This window comes from Thamnophis sirtalis, unplaced genomic scaffold, assembly GCF_051295495.1.
Source record: "Thamnophis sirtalis isolate CommonGarterSnake01/CBP01778 unplaced genomic scaffold, rThaSir2_p1.2 scaffold_13, whole genome shotgun sequence".
NCBI classification, from domain to species: Eukaryota; Metazoa; Chordata; class Lepidosauria; order Squamata; family Natricidae; genus Thamnophis; species Thamnophis sirtalis.
The window spans coordinates 22,348,798-22,372,749 of NW_028261393.1; the positions used below are offsets into that span (position 1 = coordinate 22,348,798).

Genomic DNA, 23,952 nt, shown 5'->3' on the forward strand with positions numbered 1-23,952 from the left:
TTTCCTACCACTACCACATTAGGTCAAAACAAAACAAACAATTGAGTTCAGAGACAATCAAGAATTCAGCTGATCAACCTTGAGCTACATATCTTCTCTCCCGTTGGACCTTCTGACATGATCGAAGTGATTTTGAGCTCAAAAGGGTTCCAAATATTTCCCACAATCCAGAAGACCTTTTTGAAGAGTCTTCTTGCTTTAGAGAGTTTTGCTTTGGCAGCAAGTTCCCTCAGGACTTGCAGCAAAGGGCCCTTCTGGGCAGGGATGGGATTGAAAAATGTTAGCAACCAGTTCTCTGTCTGGTTGCTGGGTTGGCGTAGCCATGGGGGCGTGGCCTATTTGGCTTCCCGTACTGCAGTGTGGGGGGTTTGCTCTCCCCAAGCTCCAGAGGTGGGCAAAAATGGCCTGTCCCGGCTCAGAGATTCACTGGAGGCTTGAAATGGGCCCATTTCCGGACTTCCGGTAGGTCCGCTTTTCGCCCTGCCAGAGCCTCCATGCGGTCCCTGCATTTACCTGGCATCCAAAACAGGCTGCACGGAGACTCCTGGGAGGGCAGGGCAGGGGGGGGGGCAGGGTCAGCCAGTCCTTGCAACTACCAGTTCGGCAAACCAGATTAAAATTAACGTCTGAACTGGTCTGAAGGGCCTGAATCCCACCTCTGCCCCTGTGTCAGGAAAAGAGTTGAGGACTGCCTCTCTCTACAAGTCAAAGCTTGTTTTGTTTGGCCTCTGCCAAGATGCTCTGCCTGTCTTGAGTGACGTGTCCTTCATGTCTTCACAGATATGCCTCCACTGCTGCCGATGGACCTCAAGGGGGAACCTGGACCACAGGGAAAGCCGGGCCCGAGAGGACCACCTGGGCCGCCCGGCTATCCGGGGAAACCAGGCACTGGGAAACCAGGACTTCATGGGCAACCTGGCCCTGCTGGGCCCCCTGGCTTTTCCGGCATCGGCAAACCTGGTCTTCCGGGACTTCCAGGCAAGGCTGGCATGAAGGGGATGCCAGGGCCGGCAGGGGAGATCGGCCCACGAGGAGACCAAGGACAGCGGGGCTGGCCAGGGCCACCGGGATTGCCTGGGCCTGCTGGACTCTCTGTGAATGGAAAACCAGGCCCAAATGGGAGCCCGGGGCTCCCTGGATTTCGAGGAGAACCTGGGCCAAAAGGAGAACCCGGCCTGCGAGGCGAGCGTGGAGCAAAGGGCGAGAATGGCGTGGGAAAGCCCGGACTGACAGGCCCCCGAGGGAATGGGGGACCGCCTGGCCCTGCAGGGCCTCCAGGGCCTTCCGGCCTTGGAAAACCTGGCCTGGATGGGTTGCCCGGGGCTCCGGGGAACAAAGGGGACTTGGGGCTTCCGGGTGAGCCAGGGCTCAGTGGGCAACCTGGGCCTATGGGCCCTCGTGGCCCTCCAGGTGTGGATGGCACTGGACTACCTGGCATAGCTGGCATGCCGGGTCTGCCAGGCCATTTGGGGCCCAAGGGCGAACCTGGCCTGCGTGGCCTTCCAGGGCTGCCTGGCGCTACAGGGTATGGGAAACCAGGGCTCCCTGGCTTAAAGGGGGACCGTGGGCAACCGGGAGTGCCAGGAATAATCGGTGACAAAGGGGAGCCTGGGATGGATGGAGAGCCAGGGGAGATGGGGCCCCATGGGCTGGTTGGGGTCCCTGGCCCTCAGGGTGTCATGGGTTTGCCGGGCAAGCATGGGCTCCCGGGCGCAAAAGGTGAAGTAGGGCCAAGTGGGCCTATAGGACCCCCAGGTCTGCGGGGAGACCAGGGGCCCAGTGGTTTTGCGGGCAAGCCGGGGATTCCTGGGGAGAGAGGGCTCCCCGGTGCCACAGGGATGCCTGGCCCAATGGGTCCCAAGGGGGAAGGTGGCTTCATGGGACTTCCCGGGGCCCCAGGCTCTTCTGGACTCCATGGGACCAAGGGAGACGCTGGGATCCCAGGCCAGCCAGGCCTCAGAGGCCCTTCAGGAATACCAGGTTTGCAAGGCCCCTCGGGTCCCATGGGCCCCCAAGGTTTGACAGGCTTGAAAGGTGAACCTGGGCCCCCGGGGGCCCCTGGAATCAGCAGAGTTGGAGAGCCAGGCATGATAGGCCCCTCTGGCCCTCCAGGAGTTCCTGGCAACCCTGGAATCACTGGGCTCCCAGGAGCCCCAGGGCCACCGGGTCCACCTGGGGTCCCAGGAATGTCACCTGATTTCGAGGGCCACCATTTGCCCGACGGAAATGTTGATGGAGCAGTGTTGGGGAACGGCAAGTCAGGGAAACCCCAGTTCGGCCGAGGGGAACTCTCTGCCCAAATGTTGCCAGCTTTCACCGCCATTCTGAGCTCACCCTTCCCAGCCTCAGGAATGCCCGTCAAATTTGACAGGACTTTGTACAACGGGCAGAACGGCTATAACCCAGGAACAGGCATCTTCACGTGCCCCATTTCTGGCATCTATTACTTCGCCTATCACGTCCATGTGAAAGGAACCAATGTCTGGGTGGCCCTTTACAAAAACAACGTGCCGGCCACCTACACTTACGACGAGTACAAAAAAGGGTATTTAGACCAAGCGTCGGGCAGCGCCGTGCTTGAACTCAAGGAAAACGACCAAGTCTGGATCCAGATGCCCTCAGACCAAGCCAACGGTCTTTACTCCACCGAATACATCCATTCTTCTTTTTCCGGATTCCTTCTCTGCCCCACATAACGGCCGTTTGGGAGTTGCCCTTTTCTCCCTTTGAGTCATAAACTTGTCTTTTTTTTTGAAAAACAAAAAAAATATATAGGAAAGTCACTGGGAAGGATGTGTGAGCTACGATCGCTTTGACCCAGCCAAGGAGAGCATTCGAGAAAGAGAAGCATTGTTGCTGGACCGCCTGGGGATTCGGAATTTGATTTATCCTTATGACGGCATGGCCTGGCAAGCCCACCGATGCTGCCCGTCACATCTTTGGGGGCCCTCGAAAGTCTGAAAGGGTTGGGGAACCTGTGCCAACAAAAGTCACTTTTAACGTTGTGGGGTTTGGGGTTTGTTTTTTTTAAAAAAAATCAGCTTAAGGCACCACCTTTCTTTGTTTCGCTCTTTTAAAATGTGATTTCGGTCGACGCCTGAGGCATAACGAAGACCCAGAAGGGTGAATTCTGAAATGGTGAAATGCTTTGCTTTGAGCATCTTTTACGCAAGGCTCTGTGTATCTTTAAAGCATCCCGTTCGGTGTTTGTGAGAAAAGGGATGACAAAGGAACTCTTCATTTCAAAGCCATACAGAGAGACTTCCGAAATCAGCTGGAAAAAGCCGGACTCCGTAAATCATGAGTTTAATAGCCCAGGGTTATATAAACCAGTCAAATGTCCATCAGGTGCAAGGCAGTAGTTTAAAGAAATAAATATACTTCTATGAATATCTGAGTATTAAATCACTGCAGATATTGCTAATTTTATACATATATATATATAGATAGATATATAAAAGACTGAATTGTGTTGTTCAAACACCTTGTTTCCGTGTTTCCTCAGGATCTGCAGACTGTTGACGAAGGTGGCCGTACCAAACTCCATACAATATTTGATATCTTTTCTTTAAGTAACATTCCTGGTTTCCCTTCAGTGTAATTTCCACAATGGTGCTAAGTAATATTTTCTTAATATTAGCTCCTTTAAAAGACATTTCGAGTAGTGCAATATTTTTTTTTTAAAAAGAAAGAAACAGAAAAGTTTGGGAGTCGGGTTTTTGCAGTTTTTTTTTAAATAGCCATTTGTACCCCTTACATACAAAAAAGAGGTTTCTGTCATCCGAAGAAATAATAGCACATGAAAAATATGCTAAGGATTCCTTTTCTGCATAAATTGTGGAGAACATAGATGGATTTTATTAACTTCTTTTTATAGATCCTGAAATGGCTAGAGCAGCTTAGTATGTTTTTTTCAAATTTATTGTAAACATATATACATTCAAACAACTCAACTAGAACAACAATTGCAATCAACACTTTGTGACAAAGATTCTAGGTTGACACGAGTGAAAAACTCCACACTGTAAAAAGGGCAGCAAAAGAAAACTGCTGGGGAAAAAAATATTTGGGTCATCTGTTATTACAAATATTCTACCAACTGCCTTTTTGTTTCCTTCCTTTAAAAAAAAATGTGATTTGATTTGTCTGATTTAAGTACAACAAAAGAACAGGCTAATGATTCTAATTCCATCTGGTGGTTTTCTAAATTCCTGAAGATGACAGTAATCCTAATGGCACACTCGCAAAATATTTTTTTATTTTCACCTTGGTTTCCCTCAGGCTAAAATTGAAGGAGCCATGGGAGGGCACATTTTCTGTGTGCCTGATACTCAAAAGGCCAATTTTAGAGGCTCGTGTTCTTGTTTCAAGTGTATTTTCTTGTGGAGAACAGCCTTTTGGTCCTACTCATCACGCTATTCGTTCAGAGAAAATATGTTATCATTTAGCAAAATTTGGAGTGGGGGAAAAAAATTGAACTATTCTAAGAGAGAATCACATAAATCCAGGTTTTTGCTCTAGGTGCCCAGAGCATGCTCTACTGCACATAAAACCTTTTTTCCCCCTCTTTCTGTGTACACAGGTAGTCCTCAACGTACGGCCACAATTGAGCCCAAAATGTTCTAATGGTAAGACAGTTGTTAAGGGAGTTTTGCCCCCTTTTACAACCTTCCTTGCCGCAGTTGTTAAGTGAACCACCACATTTGTTACAGTAAGTTGGTAGCGTGGCTGTTAAGTGAATCGGGCTTCCCCGTTGACTTTGCTTGCCCAAGGGTCTCAAAAGGAGGATCATGTGACCCCGGGACACAGCAACCGTCATAAATATGAGTCAGTCACCAAGCCTCTGAGTTTGGATCACATGACCATGGGAAGGCTGCAGCGGTCGTGTGAAAAACTCATAAGTCACTTTTTCCACTGCTGTTGTAACTTTGAATGGTCACTAAATGAATGGCTGTAAGTTGAGGACTCCCTGTATTGGTCATTTGTGTGCTGACAAGGCACAAAACAAAGTCAGTAGACCACATTTTCTCCACTTTCAAAAAACAGGGAAAAAAATTCGGAAGTTTTACACCCCGATTATTCTTTTCTCATACAAAGCAGGACCCTTCTGTATGTTAATGCATTATAAAGGTCACAAAAAAGCAGCGATCACATTCAGGACGATGAAGCGTGGGCTGAAGAGGCTACTCAGCAAACCACCTTCAGCTTATCTTTGTAGACATACACAGCATGTAATCTTTTTGTCAGAAAAGATTGGGGTTTGGGCATTTGGGAGAACTTGTACAAAGTGTGTCAGTCAGCCAAAAAGGCAGGCCTGGAAAATCCTTACAATGTGCATCTTCATATACCATTGGGATATCCTTAAAAAAAATTGTGCTAGTATCTTTGTTTCTACTATATAGAGGATTTTTTTTTCAAATTTTGTAAATACTTATGTTACATGCACTGTTCATAGTAAATTTTGTTTTGAAATGCACTCTTGTTTTGTGATCAGAAACTGGCCTTCACTTCTGAACTGAAACTACAGTACTTGATTGTATTGATCCAACTTCAATAAATCTTATTTTACAGAGATTTATTTTTATTTCCAGTAATCCCCTGCAAATACATGTACACATATTGGCATCTTATCTACAGAGCAACCCATCTTCAGGTGTACATTGTGAAAGGGGAAAAAAAACAAAGAAAAGCAGATGGTTTATAAGCCAACATGCATGCAATTGCCTCTGGTTAAGGACCAGATGGCCTACACACTTGGGACAGTCCTTATTTTGGTTCATCAAAACAAGGAGTGAAAAGAATTCTGGGGAAGTCATCATTTTGTCAATTAGTTTGTTCAGGCCAGGAGAAAGCCAAATCTACACACCTGGCCTGGCTTTTCCCAATTTTTAAAAAATCTCTTTAGGATTATGATCTCTTGACCAGCTTTTTATTATTATTTTGTCCCACAGTGAGTCTACATGGGCTAATAATACTTTTGCCCGAAGTCTTCTATAAAAGGAGTACTTTGTTAAGAGAAAAATATCGCTTTGAATCTCTCATCACCTTGACTTTGTGGTGTCCTTGGTGTTCTCTGAGCTTGTTTTCTTGGAGACGTTTCTTTACCAAACCAGTTAACATGATCAGTGGATGATGGGAATGGGGTCGGTTTGTTTTCCTTTCTATCTTTAGTTCAGAATTTCTTGTTTTCTGTTTTTAAAATGCTTCTGTATTAATGGCCCAATTTAGCATGCTTAGAGCATACATACATTCATACTATATATGAATGCCAAATTGTGCACGTCTATCTTAGCGATATGATTTGTTTCCTTTGTGACAATTGGGAGTTTTTATCCTTTTTTCCCCTTCTTCTTCAGTAATTGAAGACTGGGTAAAATAAATCACTTCTCCACTCCTCCCCTTGAGAATCCTTCACCTTTCCCTAATGGAAATGACTCTACTAGACTCCCCATAGACTATTAACTGTTAATTTGATTGCCTTGTGTGCCATTAGCCTCAATTACTTTTGTTAAAGTCCCCATAGTTTGTTAACTGCTTATTAATTTGATTGCCCTGCCTGATTATTAACCTTAAGTAGAACTGATTACAAATTAGACTTTCACTTTCCAGCTGCCAAAATGCTTAAGCTTGATTAACAACTGATATGTCCTAACAAAACTGGCACTCTAGGAGGCCCCAAATCTGCCTATGTAGTTAACAGTGTGTACCTGATCAACCCAGTATTCCTTTCCTGGCTTCCATTATCAGCCCATCCAATGCATTTTTAGGTAGACTGTAGTAAATTCCTTAGTACCTCAATTTATTTATTTATTAAATGTATATGCTGCCCATTTCACTATTGAAGTGACTTTGAGAGTTTGCAGAAATGGGATTAATACCTCTATTAACACTACCATCCCATATACCTGGTACTACCAGAGGTGGACTGATTGGCCAGGAAGTAGTGTTACAAAATACCCCGACTCAACTTGTTACTTACTCTACTCATTAAGTCAGCAGAGACACATCGATCCGTTTTTAGTTTTTTAAAAAAGCGGTAAAATTTGTTAAGGCCAGCATTACATTTAATACATTTCTGGTATTAAAGACACATGTTCCAATTGCCTTTAGAAGCAGCTGGGCCTGATAACTCTCAATCTAATAACTAGATGAACTGCAAACTTACATATTTGTCCTTTGACTTTGTCCAAACTTATCGTATTTTTCCAGAGTATAAGATGCTCCGAAGTATAAGACACACCTAGCTTTTGGGGAGAAAAACAAGGGGGGAAAAACCTGCCTCTGCCTCCCAGCAATTTTCCTCTTTGCAGCAAACAGTACAGACTGTTTGTGATGTTACATTTCAGACTATACTTGTACAGATGCTGTTAAAATTAACGTGGCTTTCTGGAAGTATACGTTATTCTCTGCTATTTAAAAGAAGACACAGTAGCACTGGGCCTCTTCAGATCAAGCGTTTATTTTAAAAAGCTTTTTCATTTTGTTAAGTTGTCTAGAACAATAATAAAGCAGTCTTTAAAAAATAAGTCCAAAAATTTGAACATTCTATAGGCATTTATAGACTTACCTCCTTGCAGTAAACAGCAAACAGCCTGTTTCAGTTTAGCTTGATTACAAGAAAAAAAATCTGTCTCTGCCTCCCAGCAATTTGCCTCCTTACAACAAACAACCCATTTCACTTTCAGTTTAAGCACAGGGCTCCCGATGATCACCCGTTTCAGGCTGCAGGAATTGCCATATAGCCTATTGCCGCCTCCGCAAGCCCCATTTCCCCGTTTGCTGCAAGGAGGTAAATTGCTGGGAGGCAGAGGCCAAAGGGTGGGGGCCAACAGGTGGGCGGGGCTGTACTCGGTGTATAAAACCCACCCAAATTTTCACCCTCTTTTAGGGGAGAAAAAGTGCGTCTTATACTCCAAAAAATACGGTAGTCCAATCTCAAGTCTTCTGGAGTGAGGATCTGCTTGGGAAACTGTCATGAAGCCAATCGGCTGCAGAGATTCTAACCAAGATGTTATTACGATGTTATTACAACATTTTCATAATTAGGAAACAAAAAAGCAAAAAGGAGAGAAGGATGGGTGAACAGTGACTATGCGGCTGAAAAGAATGGGCACTTCTGAACATGCACCTACAGCAGAAACCTTTGGCAGGGAGCCAATCGCCATGGCCTGGACACTCTTCGGAGGAACAGAGACTCTCCTATTGTGGACACGGTTTGCTTCCTTTGGAATATTGGATGCAAAACCACAGACCTGATTACTGGGTGTCAAATCCTCATTCATGGCTCAAAGCTGGCTGGTGGTAGAGTTCGTACAAGCCATCGGCCAGCTTCTCTGTCTCCTCGTAGGCTTCACAGCTCTCTTTCCAACTTTGGGGCACCTGCTCTTCCCCATAAAACGCCCCTGCAATGGCTCCTGCCATGGTTGCGATCGTATCCGTGTCCCCACCCAGTAGGATGCAGTACATAATGGTCCGCTGCAGAGAGTTGTAGCTATCAGGAACATCAGGGTGAGATTCCATGCAACGCAGGAACGAGTAGATTGCAGTGGGGACAGAATGCAGGGCTTGGATGCCGTTGCCTGCATTGAATCAAAAGGTTCCAATTACTTTTAGAGAACAGAGCCATGGTGGCACAGTGGTTGGAATGCAGTACTGCAGGCTACTTCTGCAATTTGGCAGTTCAAATCTCACCAGGCTCAAGGCTGAATGAGCTTTCTATCCTGCCAAGGTTGGTAAAATGAGGACCCAGATTGTTGGGGGCAATAGGTTGACTCTAAACCACTTAGGTAAGCCTCGACCCAAGCTTCAACAGAAATCCAAATTATTTATTAGAAGCAACATGTCCGCAGGTACCCAAGTGAAGCCAACTCTGACAACACGTAATTTACGGCCCAATTATGACCCTGTTTCCCACCCATCTGACCCCAGGGTGTGTCATAAATCGCATTGTCCAATGGAATACTTTCACCGGCAGTAGAGAACACACCCCTCCGGCTGTTGCAGGTAACGTGGGAGACAGCTTTGAGAAAGGTATGCAAGGAATGTGCTTCTGGTTGTGGCTGCCATGCTGCTCTATCAGTTCCCCCTCCTCTGCCTATTGAGAGCAGGCCAGGGATGCTTTGCGAGTTGACAAAAGCATTGTGAAGTGATATAGAAGTCTACATGCTATTGCTATCTAGTTTTCTGCCACAAGTGAATGAAAAGTGAACCAAAAGACATATAAAAAGAAATATTATATATGCACCAATGCCCATTGAGTCTTGTTTACCTTCCCAGGAATGACCTGGAAATAAATCCTCCAAGACTACTGAAAGAATGGAAGTACAGGTAGTCCTCAACTTACAGCCACACCTGAGCCCAAAATTTCTGTTGCTCAGTGAAACATTTGTTAAAATGAGTTTTGCCCCATTTTATGATCTTTCTTGCCAGAGTTGGGTGAATCACTGCAGTTAAGTTAGTAATATGGTTGTCAAGTGAAACTGGCTTCCCAACTGCTTGTCGTAAGATTTGCAAAAGGGGATCACATGACTTGGGATGCTGTAACCGTCATAAATATGGGTCAGTTGTCAAATGTCTGAATTTTGATCATGTGACCAGGGGAATGCTGCAATAAGTGTTGTGGCCCACCAGCAGCCAGTGGAGCTGTGTGGCAGACTCAGATAGTGAGGAGTTTGGGGAGGAACATGGGCCAGTCCTGGAGTCTGGGGAAGGCTCTGACGAATGCTATGTGTCAGAGGCAGAGATGGGGCCAGGGCCGTCCAACAGTTATCAGCTGCTTTTGGAGTCGGAGATCAGTGGGGTAGAAGAACAGCTGAACCCTGTTCCCGATGTGCGCCTGCGCAGAGCTGCCAGGAGAAGGGAACAGCTAAGGAACAAGGGTCGACTCAGGAGTAAAACTACAGTGGACAGTGAATGTCCTCTCCCATAGGGAATAAAGATGAGCGAAGAGGAGGGGAGTTTGCAGGAGACAATGAGTTCAGTTCATTAGGGTGAAGATCTGTTCCTGACTTCTTGCCAAGTAATTGCTGCTACAGCGTGGAAGATATCGGTCTGGCAGCTCTCTAAGCCTGATAAAGGTCTGTAATTGTGAAATCCCATGAAAAACTGTTTGCTGGGACTTTGCTGGAAAGGAATTCCCTTTAACCTAAATAAAGAGTTTTTATTGGGATGAGGAGTCGGCTTCATGATCTTGGGAAGCCTAAGTCAGAACAATAAGTCCCTTTTTTCAGTGATATTGTAATTTCAAACTGTCACTGAACAAATTGTTGTAAGTCAAGGACTAACAAACTATTGTGAGTCGTTTCTGTTCTGTACAACAGAAATAAACTTCTAAGACTTGGCCCTCTATGCTCTTCCCTCAGCAGCAGCAATTTTAATGCCAGGCAAGAGGTCCACAACTGTTTGTACTGGGGTGAAAATGCCACCTTCACAGGAATTGTAAAGAAAAAGCCAAACACTAGGAATGGGGCCCATTAAAAGTATCTACAAAAAGGTCCAATCAACGTAACCAAAGCTCTGGAGAAGTCCAAAAGTATATTTATGACATTATTTTTCTCCCATTCAATCGTGTCTGATTCTCAAGAGACTGCATGGACAAATCCCTGCAGTTTTTCTTAACAATATTTGGCATAAGTGGTTTGTCATTGCCTCGTTCCTGGGGCTGAAAGAAGGAAACTGGCCCAAAGTCACCCAGCTAGCCCAAAATGGAACTAGAACTCACAGACTCCCGGTTTTTAGCCTGATACCTTAAACCACTAGATCAAACTGGCTGTCTATTAAGCCAATGTTACACAGATATTATTATGTTCCAAACATAACAGGAGATAAACCTCCTCTAAATGCAGAACTTATGCTACCCAGAGTCACCTTACTGTGGAGACGGGTGGCATATAAATTTAATACATAAATGAGGAACTTATGTGAATCTTAAAACACTTTTTCCCTAGAACTATTGCAACACCCTGCTATTGTGAGCTTCAGTAGGCTAAATAAGCACACTATATCGTTATTATGTATCTCAAACTTCATGCCTCCTAATTACATTCTATCTCATCTTTCTCACAGGCACATAAATGTTGCAGCAATCACTGCATAATGAGCAGGAATTAAGGTTTTGTTCCTTAGTCCATCATGCTGCTGACTGATGGTATCACATCTAAGTTATTTTCCATTGAAGATGCTACCGCCCTTCTTCTATGAAGAGCTTGTTATTTCTTATACCGTATTTTTTGGAGTATAAGACGCACTGGAGTATAAGACGCACCAAGATTTTGAAGAGGCAAATTAAAAAAAAAAGATTTTGCACTCTGCAAACCTCCCAAAAATGGCCCATTTTTTGCAAAAATGGGCCTGTTTTTTTTCCAAAAGAAAAGGCATGAATAGCCTTTAGGGGCTTGCAGAGTGCTCCTTGCGGGAGCCCCCCCCAAACAAGCAAAAAACGGCCCATTTTTCACAAATTTCTCACTTATTCCTGCCCTCCCCAGCCCCCAGGAGCACTCTGGAAGCCTCCTAAAAGCTATGCACAGCCATTTTGGTGAAGGGGCGGGATTTCGGGAGGCCAAAAATGCTGTATTCAGTGCATAAGACGCACCCAGATTTTCAGCCTCTTTTTTGAGGGAAAAAGGTTTGACTTATACTCCGAAAAATACGGTAATTTCATGATTCTCTGCTATTAAGGAATGCTCAATAATTGATCTTTTATAATAAGTCTTCAGCGCCAGCGACTCCTCAAGAAAATTAGGCAAGTTGTAAACTGCCAAATTTCCTTGCTGCTACATATATAAAAGGCAGCAGGCACAAGCAAGAGAGGCTCTGGTTCTCTAAAGGCAGCCTCTGCTGATCGCCAAACTCGGCTCCCAAGACAATAAGCTAAAAAGTCTTGCCTGCACCCGAATGAACTGGGGCGACAGCTGTCACAGCGAAAAGTGTCGGAGCGATCAAAACTAGCTCTGAAGTAAAAGGGTGCCAAAAAGTCTCGCCGCTGCCCAATATAACCTGCAGCAAGAGTTGTCAACAGAGAGAAGCACCGAAGCTGTCAAATGCTGCTCTGAAAGTCATTCTAAGCGCCCGCAGCGCAAACACGCTTGGCTAAGTTGTCCAAAATCTTTCTATTCAGAAAAAAAAGGAGTGAGGTTTGATCAAAAATACACTTATCTGCACACAGAGCTCATGAGAAACAATCCTGCGGGCTGAGACTGAATTGAAAGACTGAGGAGCGTTACCAGGGAGGCGTGTCTTCTGACTTTCAATTCAGTCAAGGAGTTAGCAGGCTAGAATAACCCATCCTATCCATCCTGGATTCTCCCGTCGATACCATGGAGAATTTCATGAATTTCATGCTATTAAGGAATGCACTTACCTAATTCTAGTAACACATCCGATCTGGACACAGAACCCTGTTCCAGAAACTCTCTGATCTTCTTTAAACGCTTTGAGAAGGGACGGTCCTCGTAGCCCAGCCTGAAGAGAAGACACAGAGGTGAAATATTTCTGTGTGCTGCCTCCTCGTGCGATAAGGTTGATACAACTGTTCTTACATTTGTGCATCAGCCACAGACTTGTCATCAGCCTCTACGTCTTCCATTTGGCCTATCAGCTGATCCAAAAACTTGTCCCGATTTGACTCCCCGCGGAGAGCATAATGGACTGCCAAGGCTTGCAAGATGGCTCCGTTGTAACCCAAGGAGTTTGCGTGGGTCAGCTCAGCACTCAGTTTAGCAAACTGGAGAGAGAGAGAGAGAGAGAGAGAGAGAGAGAGAGAGAGAGGGAGGGAGGGAGGGAGGGAGGGAGGGAGGGAGGAAACAACTGTTTTAGAAGAACTAGGAAAACTTTATAATAAGTCCTCAACTTACAACCATTCTTTTAGTGACTAGGTGAAGTTTCAACACCGCTGAAAAAAGTGACTTATGAGCAGTCCTTGTACTTATGATTGTCGCAGCATCCCAGAGGGTCACATGATCACCATTTGTTGCCTTCCAACAAGCAAAGTCAATAGGAAAAATCAGATTCGTTTAACAACTGTAAAGTTCGCTTAAAAACAGAGGCAAAAAAGATCATAAAAGCGGGTGCAGCTGTGATTGCTTTGTTTAGCAACAGAAGCTCTCTTACCAATTGTAGCCATAAGTTGAGGACGGCCTGTATTTGTTTTGGCTGCTGTTGGCAGCACATAGGAAGTAGTGACAATCGCATAAAACTCAGATACGTCAAGTATGATTTTTACAGGTGAATATTTCCTATAAAGATAATCATCAGAAGCAATTTTAAATTTTGTAAATAATTTGTTGCAATCACCAGTCAGGGACAATGGGAGCGAGTCTAGAATTAAATATGTTTTTGCTGATTTTTTAAAAGTCTTTTTAAATTTTCTTTGTTTTTCATGAGATCATGTGCATTTCTTTTAGATCATGACAAACAAGGCTGACATCCATACAACTACAGATAGTCCTCATCTAACAACAGTTCGTTTATTGACCAAAGTTACAATGGCACTGAAAACAGTGACGAACGACCATTTTTTACACTTACTACCTTTGTAGCATCCCCATGATCATGTGATCAAAATTCAGATTATTGGCAACTGACTCACACTAAGGATCATTGTTGTGTCCAGAGGTCATGTGACCCCCTTTTGCGACCTTCTGACCAGCAAAGTTAATTGGAAAGCCAGATTCACTTCATAGTCGTGTTACTAACTTAAGACCTGCAGTGATTCCCTTAACAACTGTGGCAAGAAAGGTGGTGAAATGGAGGGGGGGGGAACTCACTTAAGAACTGTCCCACTTAGTAACAGAAATTTTGGGTTCAACTATGGTGGGAAATCGAGGGCTACCTGTATTAAGATTTAGATTTTCACAGCAATTTACAACTTTCACTCAAGATGATATAGTTTTACATATTCAGTTAATACTTTAATCAACAAAAGGCGGTTTTGGTTTTATAATTGTACTATTTGTTTACTGATATTTTATTTCCCATCCATTATCCTCTTTTATCATTTTTTATTTCTGTACAATATAGTGATTAATTTTATTCTTTAAATGTTTTAAATAAATTTATAAGCATAATCTTTGTTTAAGGAAGCAGTAACAGAGCTATTAGGGAAACATGTACTGGGTCCAAAGATTTTTTTTTTCTATCTTTGAATAAATGGGACATGTTGTATTTAATCTTAAGTGACCCAAGGAATGAGAAAAACCCACTGGCAACACACAAAAGTTCCTTCTCCTGGCGCCATTCCTCTGAGGAAAGACTAATAACTAAGTGGAGATGCATCCTTTATGAGTATGTCCAATCCCCCTGGAGATGGTTGCTATCATATCTTGTGGCAACTGCTTTCTAAATTTCTCTTTTCCAGCTTCATTGGTTCTAACATACCAATGATTTTTCCACATATACCAACAATGGTGGGCTGCTACCACTTCATACCAGTTCACCTGAACTGATAGTTCGCAGCACCGTTTGGCCCCGCCCCTTGCCCCAACGCTATCCGGTCCTAGATATCTCACTTTCCGGCTCACTCGCCCCGCCTGCAGCCAAGCTGATTTGTGTGCCTCACCCGTTCTACTAACCGTGGTTGACCTTATAGGTGTGCAAGAAGCCTCCCCCATCGGTAAAAACTTGCTTTCAGTGCTGCGGGCAAGCGCAGATGGCGCAGGTGCAAAGTGTGTGCGCGCGCTCACGTTTTTGGCAAACCGGTTGTTAAAGTAAGTGCAGCCCACCTCTGTATACCAAGTACAAGCTAACTAGTCAAGACAGTAAAGTCTTAATCAAAGCTTGGTGAATAGGCCTCATTAAGGAGATATGTCTTATATTTGTCTGCCTGACCTTGCAGGGAAAATGAATTACAAATCAATAAATAAACAGATTTTCATTCGAGAACTTCTGTGTTGGTCATCCTACTGTGAAAGGCTATGATATCTGATGAAAATTAATTCAACCAAAAATAAAGGATGGAATCCATTTATGGGAGGCATATAGATAAAAGTAGCTCTGTTTTCTTATCTGAACGAAACAGCTCCAAACAGACTATAAGTATGTAAGGAACAGATCTGAAGAGTTTCTACTTGTTATGTACATCTGTTAAGCATGTTTAACTTGCTGGTTGTCAGATGGACACCTAAAAACAAGGCCAGATATGCAGAATGCGCACTTAAGGAAAAGTGCAATGTCCAAAATATGACTTAATTTGTTGGACATCTGGGATGAACACCTTCATAAACGTGTCTAAATTTCCTTCGTAACTTAACACACTGTTGATTTTCACAGCATTCCTTAACGGCTAATTTTATGCCTCTTCTGAAACAGAAAATCTGTGTCCTGTTCTAATACTGCTCCCTAATGTTTACATCTGATGCCATTGCTAGACTTCTTGGCATTAGAAGTCAACTGTTTTAATGTTATTCCTTCTCTGAGAGGATTTGCTAGGAAAAGGATCGTTGACATACCCTTCACAAGACTGCATTCCTTGAGAATTTCCACATCAAGCACACCTAATGGTAGCTACAAAGGCATTCAGTTTCCCAGAAATATTGGTAGACCATCCATGATGGTAGTAGTAGTCCAATAAAGGAGAATGTTTGTAGCTCAAGGTTAAATGAAGAGGACTTGGTGCTCTCTGAGCTCGATTGTTTTCTTATTGATGATGTTACCAAGTTTAGGTTTAAGAGATTAACAGAGTTGGAAGGGATCTTATAGGTCATGTAGTCCAACACACACAGAGACAGAGACAGACAGAGACAGAGAGACAGAGAGAGACAGAGAGAGACAGAGAGAGAGAGAGAGAGAGAGAGAGAGAGAGAGAGAGAGAGAGGGAGGGAGGGAGGGAGGGAGGGAGGGAGGGAGGGAGGGAGGGAGGGAGGGAGGGAGGGAGGGAGGGAGAGAGAGAGAGAGAGAGAGAGAGAGAGAGAGAGAGAGAGACGCTCAAGCAGCATTTCTGACAAATGGCAGTCCAGGGTGAAAGCCTCCAGCGATGAATGCCACAACTTCTGAATGCAACTTCTGTTCCATGGGTTGATTGTCCTCACTGTCAGAAAGTTCCTCCTTATTTCTAGATTAAATCTCTCCTCGATCAGTTTCCATCCATTATTCCTTGCCTGGCCTTCAGGTGCTTTGGAAAATAACTTGACCCTCCTCTCTGTGGCAGCCCCTAAATATCGGAACACTGCTATCATGTCTCCCCTGGTCCTTCTCTTCACTAGACTAGCCATGCCCAATTCCTGCAACCGTTCTTCATACGTTTTAGCCTCCAGTCCCCTAATCGTCCTGGTTGCTCTCCTCTGCACTTTTTTTTTAAGTGTCTCAAAAAAATTTCATAGTGTGATGACCAAAACTGGATGCATTACTCTAGGTGTGGTCTTACTAGGGCTTTATAGAGTGGTATTAGTACCTCATTTGAACTTGATTGTATACCTCTGTTAATGCAACTTAGGATTGCATTGGCTTTTCTGGCTGCCGCTGCACACTGCTGGCTCACATTTAGCTGGTTGTCCACTTAAACTCCAAGATCCTTCTCACAGTCACCACTATTAAACCTGGTTTCACCCAGTTTATATGTGTCCTTTTGGTTTTTCTTATCTAAGTATAGGACTTTAATAGAAAACCACCAAGCTCAGGTAGTAGGAAAAACTGAAACCAACAAACCAAAAAGAATACAATTCCTGCACTGCCCCTTATATGTGGTTCCAAACTACAGATAGTCCTTGGCCTACAACATTCCTTTAGTTGACCATTCAACGGCACTGAAAAAAATGCCTTAAGACAGTTTTTCACACACGACTGTTGCAGCAGCCCCACAGTCATGTGATCAAAATTGGGATGCTTGGCAACTGACTCATATTTATGATGGTTGCAGTGTCCTGACGTCATGTGATCACCTTTTGTGACTTCTGACAAAAGAAGTCAATGGAGAAGGCACAGTCACTTAATTAGCAACTAATTTAACAACTGTGGTAATTCATTTAACAGCAAGAAAGGTCGTAAAATGGGGCAAACCTCACTAAACAAATGGCTCATGTACCAACAGAAATTGAGGCTGTAAGTCGAGGACTACCTGTATGTAATTTGGGGATATAAATCGAGAGACAACTCCAGCACCAAGGCCTATCTTAGCTTGCTGCATCAAACAGGATTGCTGTATGTAAATGCTTTCAAATGCTGTGTAAATAGTTGGTGTGGCATCAAAAAAACAATTAACTCACCTTCTTTACATCTTGAACGTCAGAGTAAGCTAATGAAATGCCAGCCACTCTCATGGCGCCACCATTCCCATAGGAACCTTTCCCATTAAACTGCTGCCTTGCTGGCTCAAACACATCTCTGCATTTAGGACTAAGCAGTTTCTTGAATACAGTCACCACACCACCTCCATAGGATCGGTCAGGATCCTTCTTATATTCTTCAGCAAACCTGCCGGGAGAAGACTTTGGTTACAAAATAGTCCCATTTGCATTCATCTGCTTGGAAAGACACTAAGAAGAGGGCTTTATGAAAGAGGATAGATCATTGATGGCGAACCTTTTTTGGCTCGTGTGCCAAAAGCAAGGGGAGCGCGGGGGGGGGTCGTGTGCGGGCATGCCACACCCATAATGCTATGCGCACAACCCCAGCATGCATGCGTGCACAACCAGCGCTCCCCCCCTTTTTGGCTTGGTTTTTTGGCCCTCCCCAGGCTCCAGAGGCTTTATAGGAGCCTGGGGAGGGCAAAAACAGCCTCCCCCATGACCCCCCCCCCCTGGGGGCCCTCCAGAGCACGAAAAACCAAGCCCTACGGGCAAACCGGATGTTCGGGAATGGATTTCCAATTTGTTCGTATGGCCAGTTTTAGCCCTCCGGAGCCTTCAGGCTTCCCTGAAGGCTTCGGAAAGCAAAAAACAACCCTACGAGCAAATCGGAAGTGACTTCCGGTTTGTCCGTAGGGCCGTTTTTCATCCTCTGGAGCTTTCAGGGGCCTTCAGGAGGCTTCCCTGAAAGCTCTGGAGGGCTAAAACCGACCCTACAAGCAAACCGGAAGTCACTGGCCAATGCATGTGCGCTGGCCAGATAACAGGGCATGCCTTGCGTGCCCTGACAAATGGCTCCACATGCCACTTGTGGCACGCGTACCATTGGTTCGCCATCACGGGTATAGATCAAGCCCTAAGGATGTTATCCACATAGGGGAATATTAATTGATCATACTAACTCATCAAGGCAATGTCCACGGCTCTGTAATTAATTCTAGTATTTTGATAGTTTAAAATCACCTGGATTTGAATAACACACAAGACTGGGCAGCATAAAAAATTAATAAATAAGGTTAAAAAGCAGCTTTCTCATGTAGTTGACCAGGCTAAGCCTGAAAGTGGAATTAAATGCATCATCAGTCATGAGTCTCTTCTGATTTCCCTGGCACTTGGCAGTTCATGTTTAAGCGTGTTGTGTGGGGATAAAGCCAATGCTCATTAGTAAAATACTAATAGAGTATTGGATTTAGATGCTGAGCTTGTTGATCAGAAAGATCAGCAGTTCAGCAGTTCGAATCCCTAGTGCCGCTTAGCAGAGTGAGCTCCCGTTACTTGTCCCAGCTTCTGCCCACCGAGCAGTTTGAAAGCATGTAAAAATGCAAGTAGAAAAATAGAAACTATATTTGGTGAGAAGGTAACAACGTTCTGTGCACCTTCAGTGTTTAGTCATGCCAGCCACATGTGATGTCTTCGGACAGCGCTGATTCTTCGGCTTTGAAATGGAGATGAGCACTGCCCCCTAGAATCGGGAACGACCAGTACATATGTGCGAGGGGAACCTTTACTTTTACCTTTTTTACTCTACTCCTGGTGAGTATTTTACAGCTATTCCAACATTATTTTCCACCTGGATTCATAAAATACAGGCACAGCAATAGATGGGACTTGAGCTGAAGAGAATTCAAGAGTATCTGGAATATTCCTCTGTTTTCTGCCTATGCAAAGGAGGTCTACGGGAATGCGATTCTGCTTATTCCTTGAGATTAGAGAGGCCTGTTTCATTTTCTCAATCATACCAAGCAAACCTCTCTAAGGCAAACCTCATTTATATTCAAAGTTGAATAAGGCCAGATTGCACAAACTTAAGTTTTCATGCCATTATCAAATTCATACTTCTACCTAATCCAATAGTATTTCCTCTGTCTGAAAACAGCCACATGCCTTACCTCTTTGCCATATCCACTTCATCAAAATTTTGCTTGGCCAACAGGGACCTAACTATGGAGTGGGCCATGGCTGTGTCATCGCTGTAATAGAGGATGTCTGAGGAGCAAACAATAAAGCAATATATATTATGCATGGAGAGTATATATGCAAACTCACATATTTTGTTTCTTTTTTCAAAGATTGCTGCAAATGGTCATAAATAGATTCACACCCTGGTCAGTCTCTCTTCACACTTCTACCATCGGTCAGAAGACATCGAAGCATAGCCGGCCGAACAAATAGGTTTTAAAATAGTTTCTAACCTTGTGGAGTTAAGGATTCAAACACCACCACAATCACTCCATACACATACGGAAACGTGTGACTAGTTTTTTTCTTTCTTTTTCTTTTCCTAATTACTTGCATAGGGATTATTCTTTATACTATTTATGTTGTTTGTATTTGTTGCCATGGATTGCACCAGTGAGGCTAAAACCAATTTCGTTGTATACATGTACAATGATAATAAAGGCTATACTATACCATACCATACTATTGCTGTTGCTATATTATAAATGTAACCCAGTTGCCTAGCATCTGAAATGCAGTCACATGACTGTGTGAGGTGGTGTCATTGGAACTTCCAACCCCAGGAAGGCTTGCCATAATTTATAATGGTTGGAAAGCAACTGGGGATAAGGACTACCTATGCAGAGGCACGAGTAAATATGTAACTCCATCGCTATGCCTCTGCATGTCTGGACACGGGGGAAAAAAATCTTCCTGAATTTAATATGAAGATTCAAAGGGAACCTTACAGGCTTTGAATCAAACATACATTAACCAAAACGGAGAATCTTGAAAAACAGTCCATAAACTCCATGTTCACTCCTTACCTCACCTTAAAAGTAAACAGCAATGTTGCTATAATTTTGCCGTAAAGTAAATCACAGGGGAAAAAAAACTGAACAAAGTGAAAGAGGGTAAATTATTTCTAGCATTGTGGTCACAAAGTGACTCAATTCATCTCTTCCTAGGCTACAATTTTGCCATGTTAAACATTGGAAGTTTAATAAAATATAATCAATTTTAATTATAGCAAAATGAAGAGCACTTAAGACTTATTTATTGCTTCAGAGTGGTTTACAGCCCTCTCTAAGTGGTTTACAGAGTTAGGATATTGCCCTCAACAAACTGGGTTCTCATTTTACCAAACTCGGAAGGATGGAAGGCAGAGTCAACCTTGAGCCCGGGAGAGTCAAACTGTTAAACTGCTGGCAGCCGGCAGCCGGCAGTCAGCAGAATTAGCCTGCAGTCCTGCATTTTAACCACTGCGCCACCATAGTCCTAATTATGTTATGTTTTACTTGATTTTAAAAATACAGAATTTTAATATTTGAATTATCATAATATAAAAATTTTAATTATAATTTTTAAAAAATTCAATAATTTAAATAAAATTTAATAATGCTTTCAGAAGTTTGGCTGATATTTAAGAAACATTTTTTTATTAAATGCAATCTGGAAATACTGCATTAATATTAACTGCAACCTAATTTTCAAACAAAACGTGATTAAATAACATAATGGTAATGTCACCAATAATAGTGATATAATACTTTCTCCTTGTCGATAAAGAGGTGGTTTTCACATTGATAAGTCTACCAATTTGTTTAATGAATATAAATTTGGCAAACTGACGTGAATATTGTAACAGTAGTCAAAATTATTTAACATGCAGTACTACATTACTAATTTAAGCAAGCTTTTATGAAACATTTATTTGGTAAGATAGAAACCACAGCAATTAATTGTTCCGCTTTGCAAATCTATGCAGTGATTCCTGCCCTATTGGTGATGCAATGTTGCCACACATGTAACCACACCACACTTTTATCCTTTTTAGTTAGCTGTAATTACAAGAACAGTGGAGAAGCCAGCCAAAGCAGCCTGAACCTTTTATCTGGAAGGGTCCCCCTCTCACCTTGCCCTTCCCGTCCTATGAAGGGAACAAGAATTAAAGCAGCAGTTTTAGGCCTAACCACAATAATAAAGAAATAGCAATAGTACTTAAGACTTATATACCGCTTCACAGTGCTTTAGAGCCCTCTCTAAGCGGTTTACAGAGTCAAGGTGGTGCAGTGGTTAGAGTGCAGTACTGCAGGCTACTTCAGCTGACTGCCGGCTGCCTGCAATTTGGCAGTTCGAATCTCACACCAGGCTCAAGGTTGACTCAGCCTTCCATCCTTCCGAGGTTGGTAAAATGAGGAGCCAGATTGTTGGGACCAATAGGCTGACTCTGTAAACCGCTTAGAGAGGGCTGTAAAAGCACTATGAAGCGGTATATAAGTGTTATTGCTACTGCTAGAGTCATTGTCAACTCTGAATCCAACCTGACTGGGGTCATTTTGGAGGCTTCAGGGTTGCCAGTCAGCCTATTGCCCCCCAATGATCTGGGTCCTCATTTTACCGACCTCGGAAGGACGGAATGCTGAGTCAACCTTGAGTCTGTGAGAATCAAACTGCCAAACTGATGGCATCCCGCAGATTATTATATTATATTTATCTATTTAGATAGAAGATAGATAGATAGATAGATAGATAGATAGATAGATAGATAGATAGATAGATAGATAGATAGATAGATAGAGATAGACAGACAGACAGACAGACAGACAATTATAGAAAGGTAGACAGACAGATGATAGACAGACAGACAATAGATACAGACAGACGATAGACGATAAATAAATAGACAAAGAGATGACAGATAGATGATAGACAGACCGACCAATAGATGATAGTCAGATAATTTATATGTATGCAGTTATTATAATACTTACAATAAATATATACTGTGTGTGTATGTGTGTTGTGTATACTTATATTTATTATAAGTATTATAATAAGTTTATTAAAATATGAAAAACAAAATAAGGAAATGAAATAATAAATGGAAAACAATGGAAATGTAAAAGTAAACTAAAGAAATGACACAATAAATAAAATAAAATGTTATTGGGGGCGGGGGTCTCCCGCAGGGAGGAATCCAAGCACAGCGTCCTAACTGGGGGCGGGGGATCCTCGTGCCACCTTTGCGGGCGGCTCCCCTCAAGGATCCAGGCCAGACCGCGAAGCAGCGACCCCCACACCGCCCCGCCCTGCTCACTCGAAACACGGCTGCCCTCCAACTTGCCCCCGCTGCTGCCGCCGCCGCTCTCCTCGCCGGGTTCGGCAGCAGGTCCTTGCAACGGCCGCAGGGCAACCACGAAGCGGAGCAGCTCGGCCGCGCTGACCGACTCCCGCGCCTCGAAGTCGCCGCCCAGGCAGTCGCCCAGCAGAGCCCCGAGAAGGCAGCCCCGGCAGCGGCTCCGCGTCAGCTGAGATACCTTGGCCGCCATGTTGCGCGAGGGGGCGGGGCCGCTGAGGCAGAGGCCCCGCCCCTTTCCTCCTCCTCTTCCGCCCTCGGCGGCGCCAGGTGAGCCGCGCAGTCCCACGAAGCCCCGCCCCTTCCCCCAACTCTCGTCTACCTGCTGCCCCTCCGGCCTCCAGATGGGAATGAGGGAAAATAGGGATTAGAAGGCGCGCTCTCCTTTTTCTCCTCCGTTAACTGAAATTATTATTGCAATTCTTATTACTACTAAAATTGGTATTTTAGTATAGTCCCAAGTGTTTAGTATTTAGTACCAAGCATCTGCACCAAAGACAAATTCCTTGTGCGTCCAATCGCACTTGGCCAATAAAGAATTCTATTCTGTTCTATGCTATGCTATGCTATCTCCTATTTTTCTAGTCTAGTCTATCTTCTCTTCTATGTCCTATTCCTCTTCTCCTGTTCTGTTCTGTCCTATTCATAATTCATATTTATTCTATCTCCTATTCCTCTTTTCCTATTCTACTCTACTCTATTTGCTATTCCATTCTATTCTAATTGCTATTCTTAATTCTGTTCTGTTCTAGTCTAGTCTCCCCTATCTCCTATTCCTCTTCTTATTCTATTCTATTCATAACTCATATTCCATTCCATATTCTATTCTATAAATTATTACAGGTAGTCCTCCATTTACAATTGTTCATTTAGTGACCATTTGAAGTTATACCTGACTGAAAAAGTGACTTCAGACCATTTTTCACACTTACAACCATTGCAGCATCCTCGAGGTCATGGGACCAAAGTTAGGGTGCTTGGTAATTGATTCATATTGGTGAGGGTTGCAGTGACCTCAGATCATTTGTGAGCATCTTTTGCAACCTTCGGACAAGCAAAGTCAGTTGAGGGAGCCAGATTCACTTAACAGCCTGGTTATTAACAACTGCAATGATTTGCTTAACAACTGTGGCAAAAAAAGTCGTGGAATAGGATAAAACTCACTTGGCAGCATACATTTTGGCCTCAATTATGGTTGTAAAAAGGGACGTGGTGGCTCAGTGGCTAAAATGTGACCTTGTCAATCAGAAGGTTGGCAGTTCGGTGGTTCAAATCCCTAGCGCCGTGTAACAGAGTTAGCTCCCGTTACTTGTCCCAGCTTCTGCCAACCTAGCAGTTCGAAAGCATGTAAAAATGCAAGTAGAAAAATAGGAACCACCTTTGATGGGAAAGTAACAGCGTTCCGTGCGCCTTTCACATTTAGTTATGCCAGCCACATGACCATGAAGACGTCTTCGGACAGCACTGGCTCTTCGGCTTTGAAACGGAGATGAGGATTGCCCTCTAGAATTGGGAATGACTAGTACATATATGCGAGGGGAACATTTACCTTTTACCTTTATGGTTGTAAGTTGAGGACTACCTGTATTTTCCATTTTT

At 43.7% G+C, this 23,952-nt stretch overlaps 2 protein-coding genes across 4 annotated transcripts in view; one reads left to right on the plus strand and one right to left on the minus strand.

The window, feature by feature from the left end:
- COL8A2 (collagen type VIII alpha 2 chain) overlaps nt 1-3,842 on the plus strand; it is a 45,971-nt gene extending 42,129 nt beyond the window's left edge. For both annotated transcript variants that reach the window (XM_087727841.1, XM_087727842.1), the window contains exon 3: nt 781-3,842. In XM_087727841.1, coding sequence (XP_087583967.1) covers nt 781-2,696 — 1,916 coding nt within the window. In that variant the 3' untranslated portion in view covers nt 2,697-3,842. The remainder of the gene's footprint in view (nt 1-780) is intronic.
- A 1,718-nt stretch (nt 3,843-5,560) lies between these two features.
- On the minus strand, nt 5,561-22,573 carry ADPRS (ADP-ribosylserine hydrolase). Of its 2 annotated transcripts, none has more exons than XM_014061480.2 (6): nt 22,342-22,573; nt 19,166-19,262; nt 17,196-17,403; nt 12,537-12,721; nt 12,359-12,459; nt 5,561-8,579 (listed from the first exon to the last, which is right to left on the minus strand). In XM_014061480.2, the coding sequence occupies exons 1-6, from the start codon at nt 22,544-22,546 to the stop codon at nt 8,275-8,277; spliced, it is 1,101 nt and encodes a 366-aa protein (XP_013916955.2). In that variant the 5' UTR covers nt 22,547-22,573; the 3' UTR covers nt 5,561-8,274. The 2 variants fall into 2 exon arrangements, with proteins under 2 accessions (XP_013916955.2, XP_013916954.2); XM_014061479.2 differs by having other exon boundaries at nt 22,315-22,573.
- Between the last annotated feature and the right edge of the window lie 1,379 nt (nt 22,574-23,952).

Coding starts and splice junctions, on each gene's coding strand:
- ADPRS (XM_014061479.2), bottom strand. CDS start 22,546: ATGGCGGCCAAGGTATCTCAGCTGACGCGGAGCCGCTGCCGGGGCTGC. Junction 19,263..22,314: donor GGAGGGCAGCCGTGTTTCGA/GTGAGCAGGGCG, acceptor TTTGCTCCTCAG/ACATCCTCTATTACAGCGAT. Junction 12,722..17,195: donor ACGTTCAAGATGTAAAGAAG/GTGAGTTAATTG, acceptor CTCTCTCTCCAG/TTTGCTAAACTGAGTGCTGA.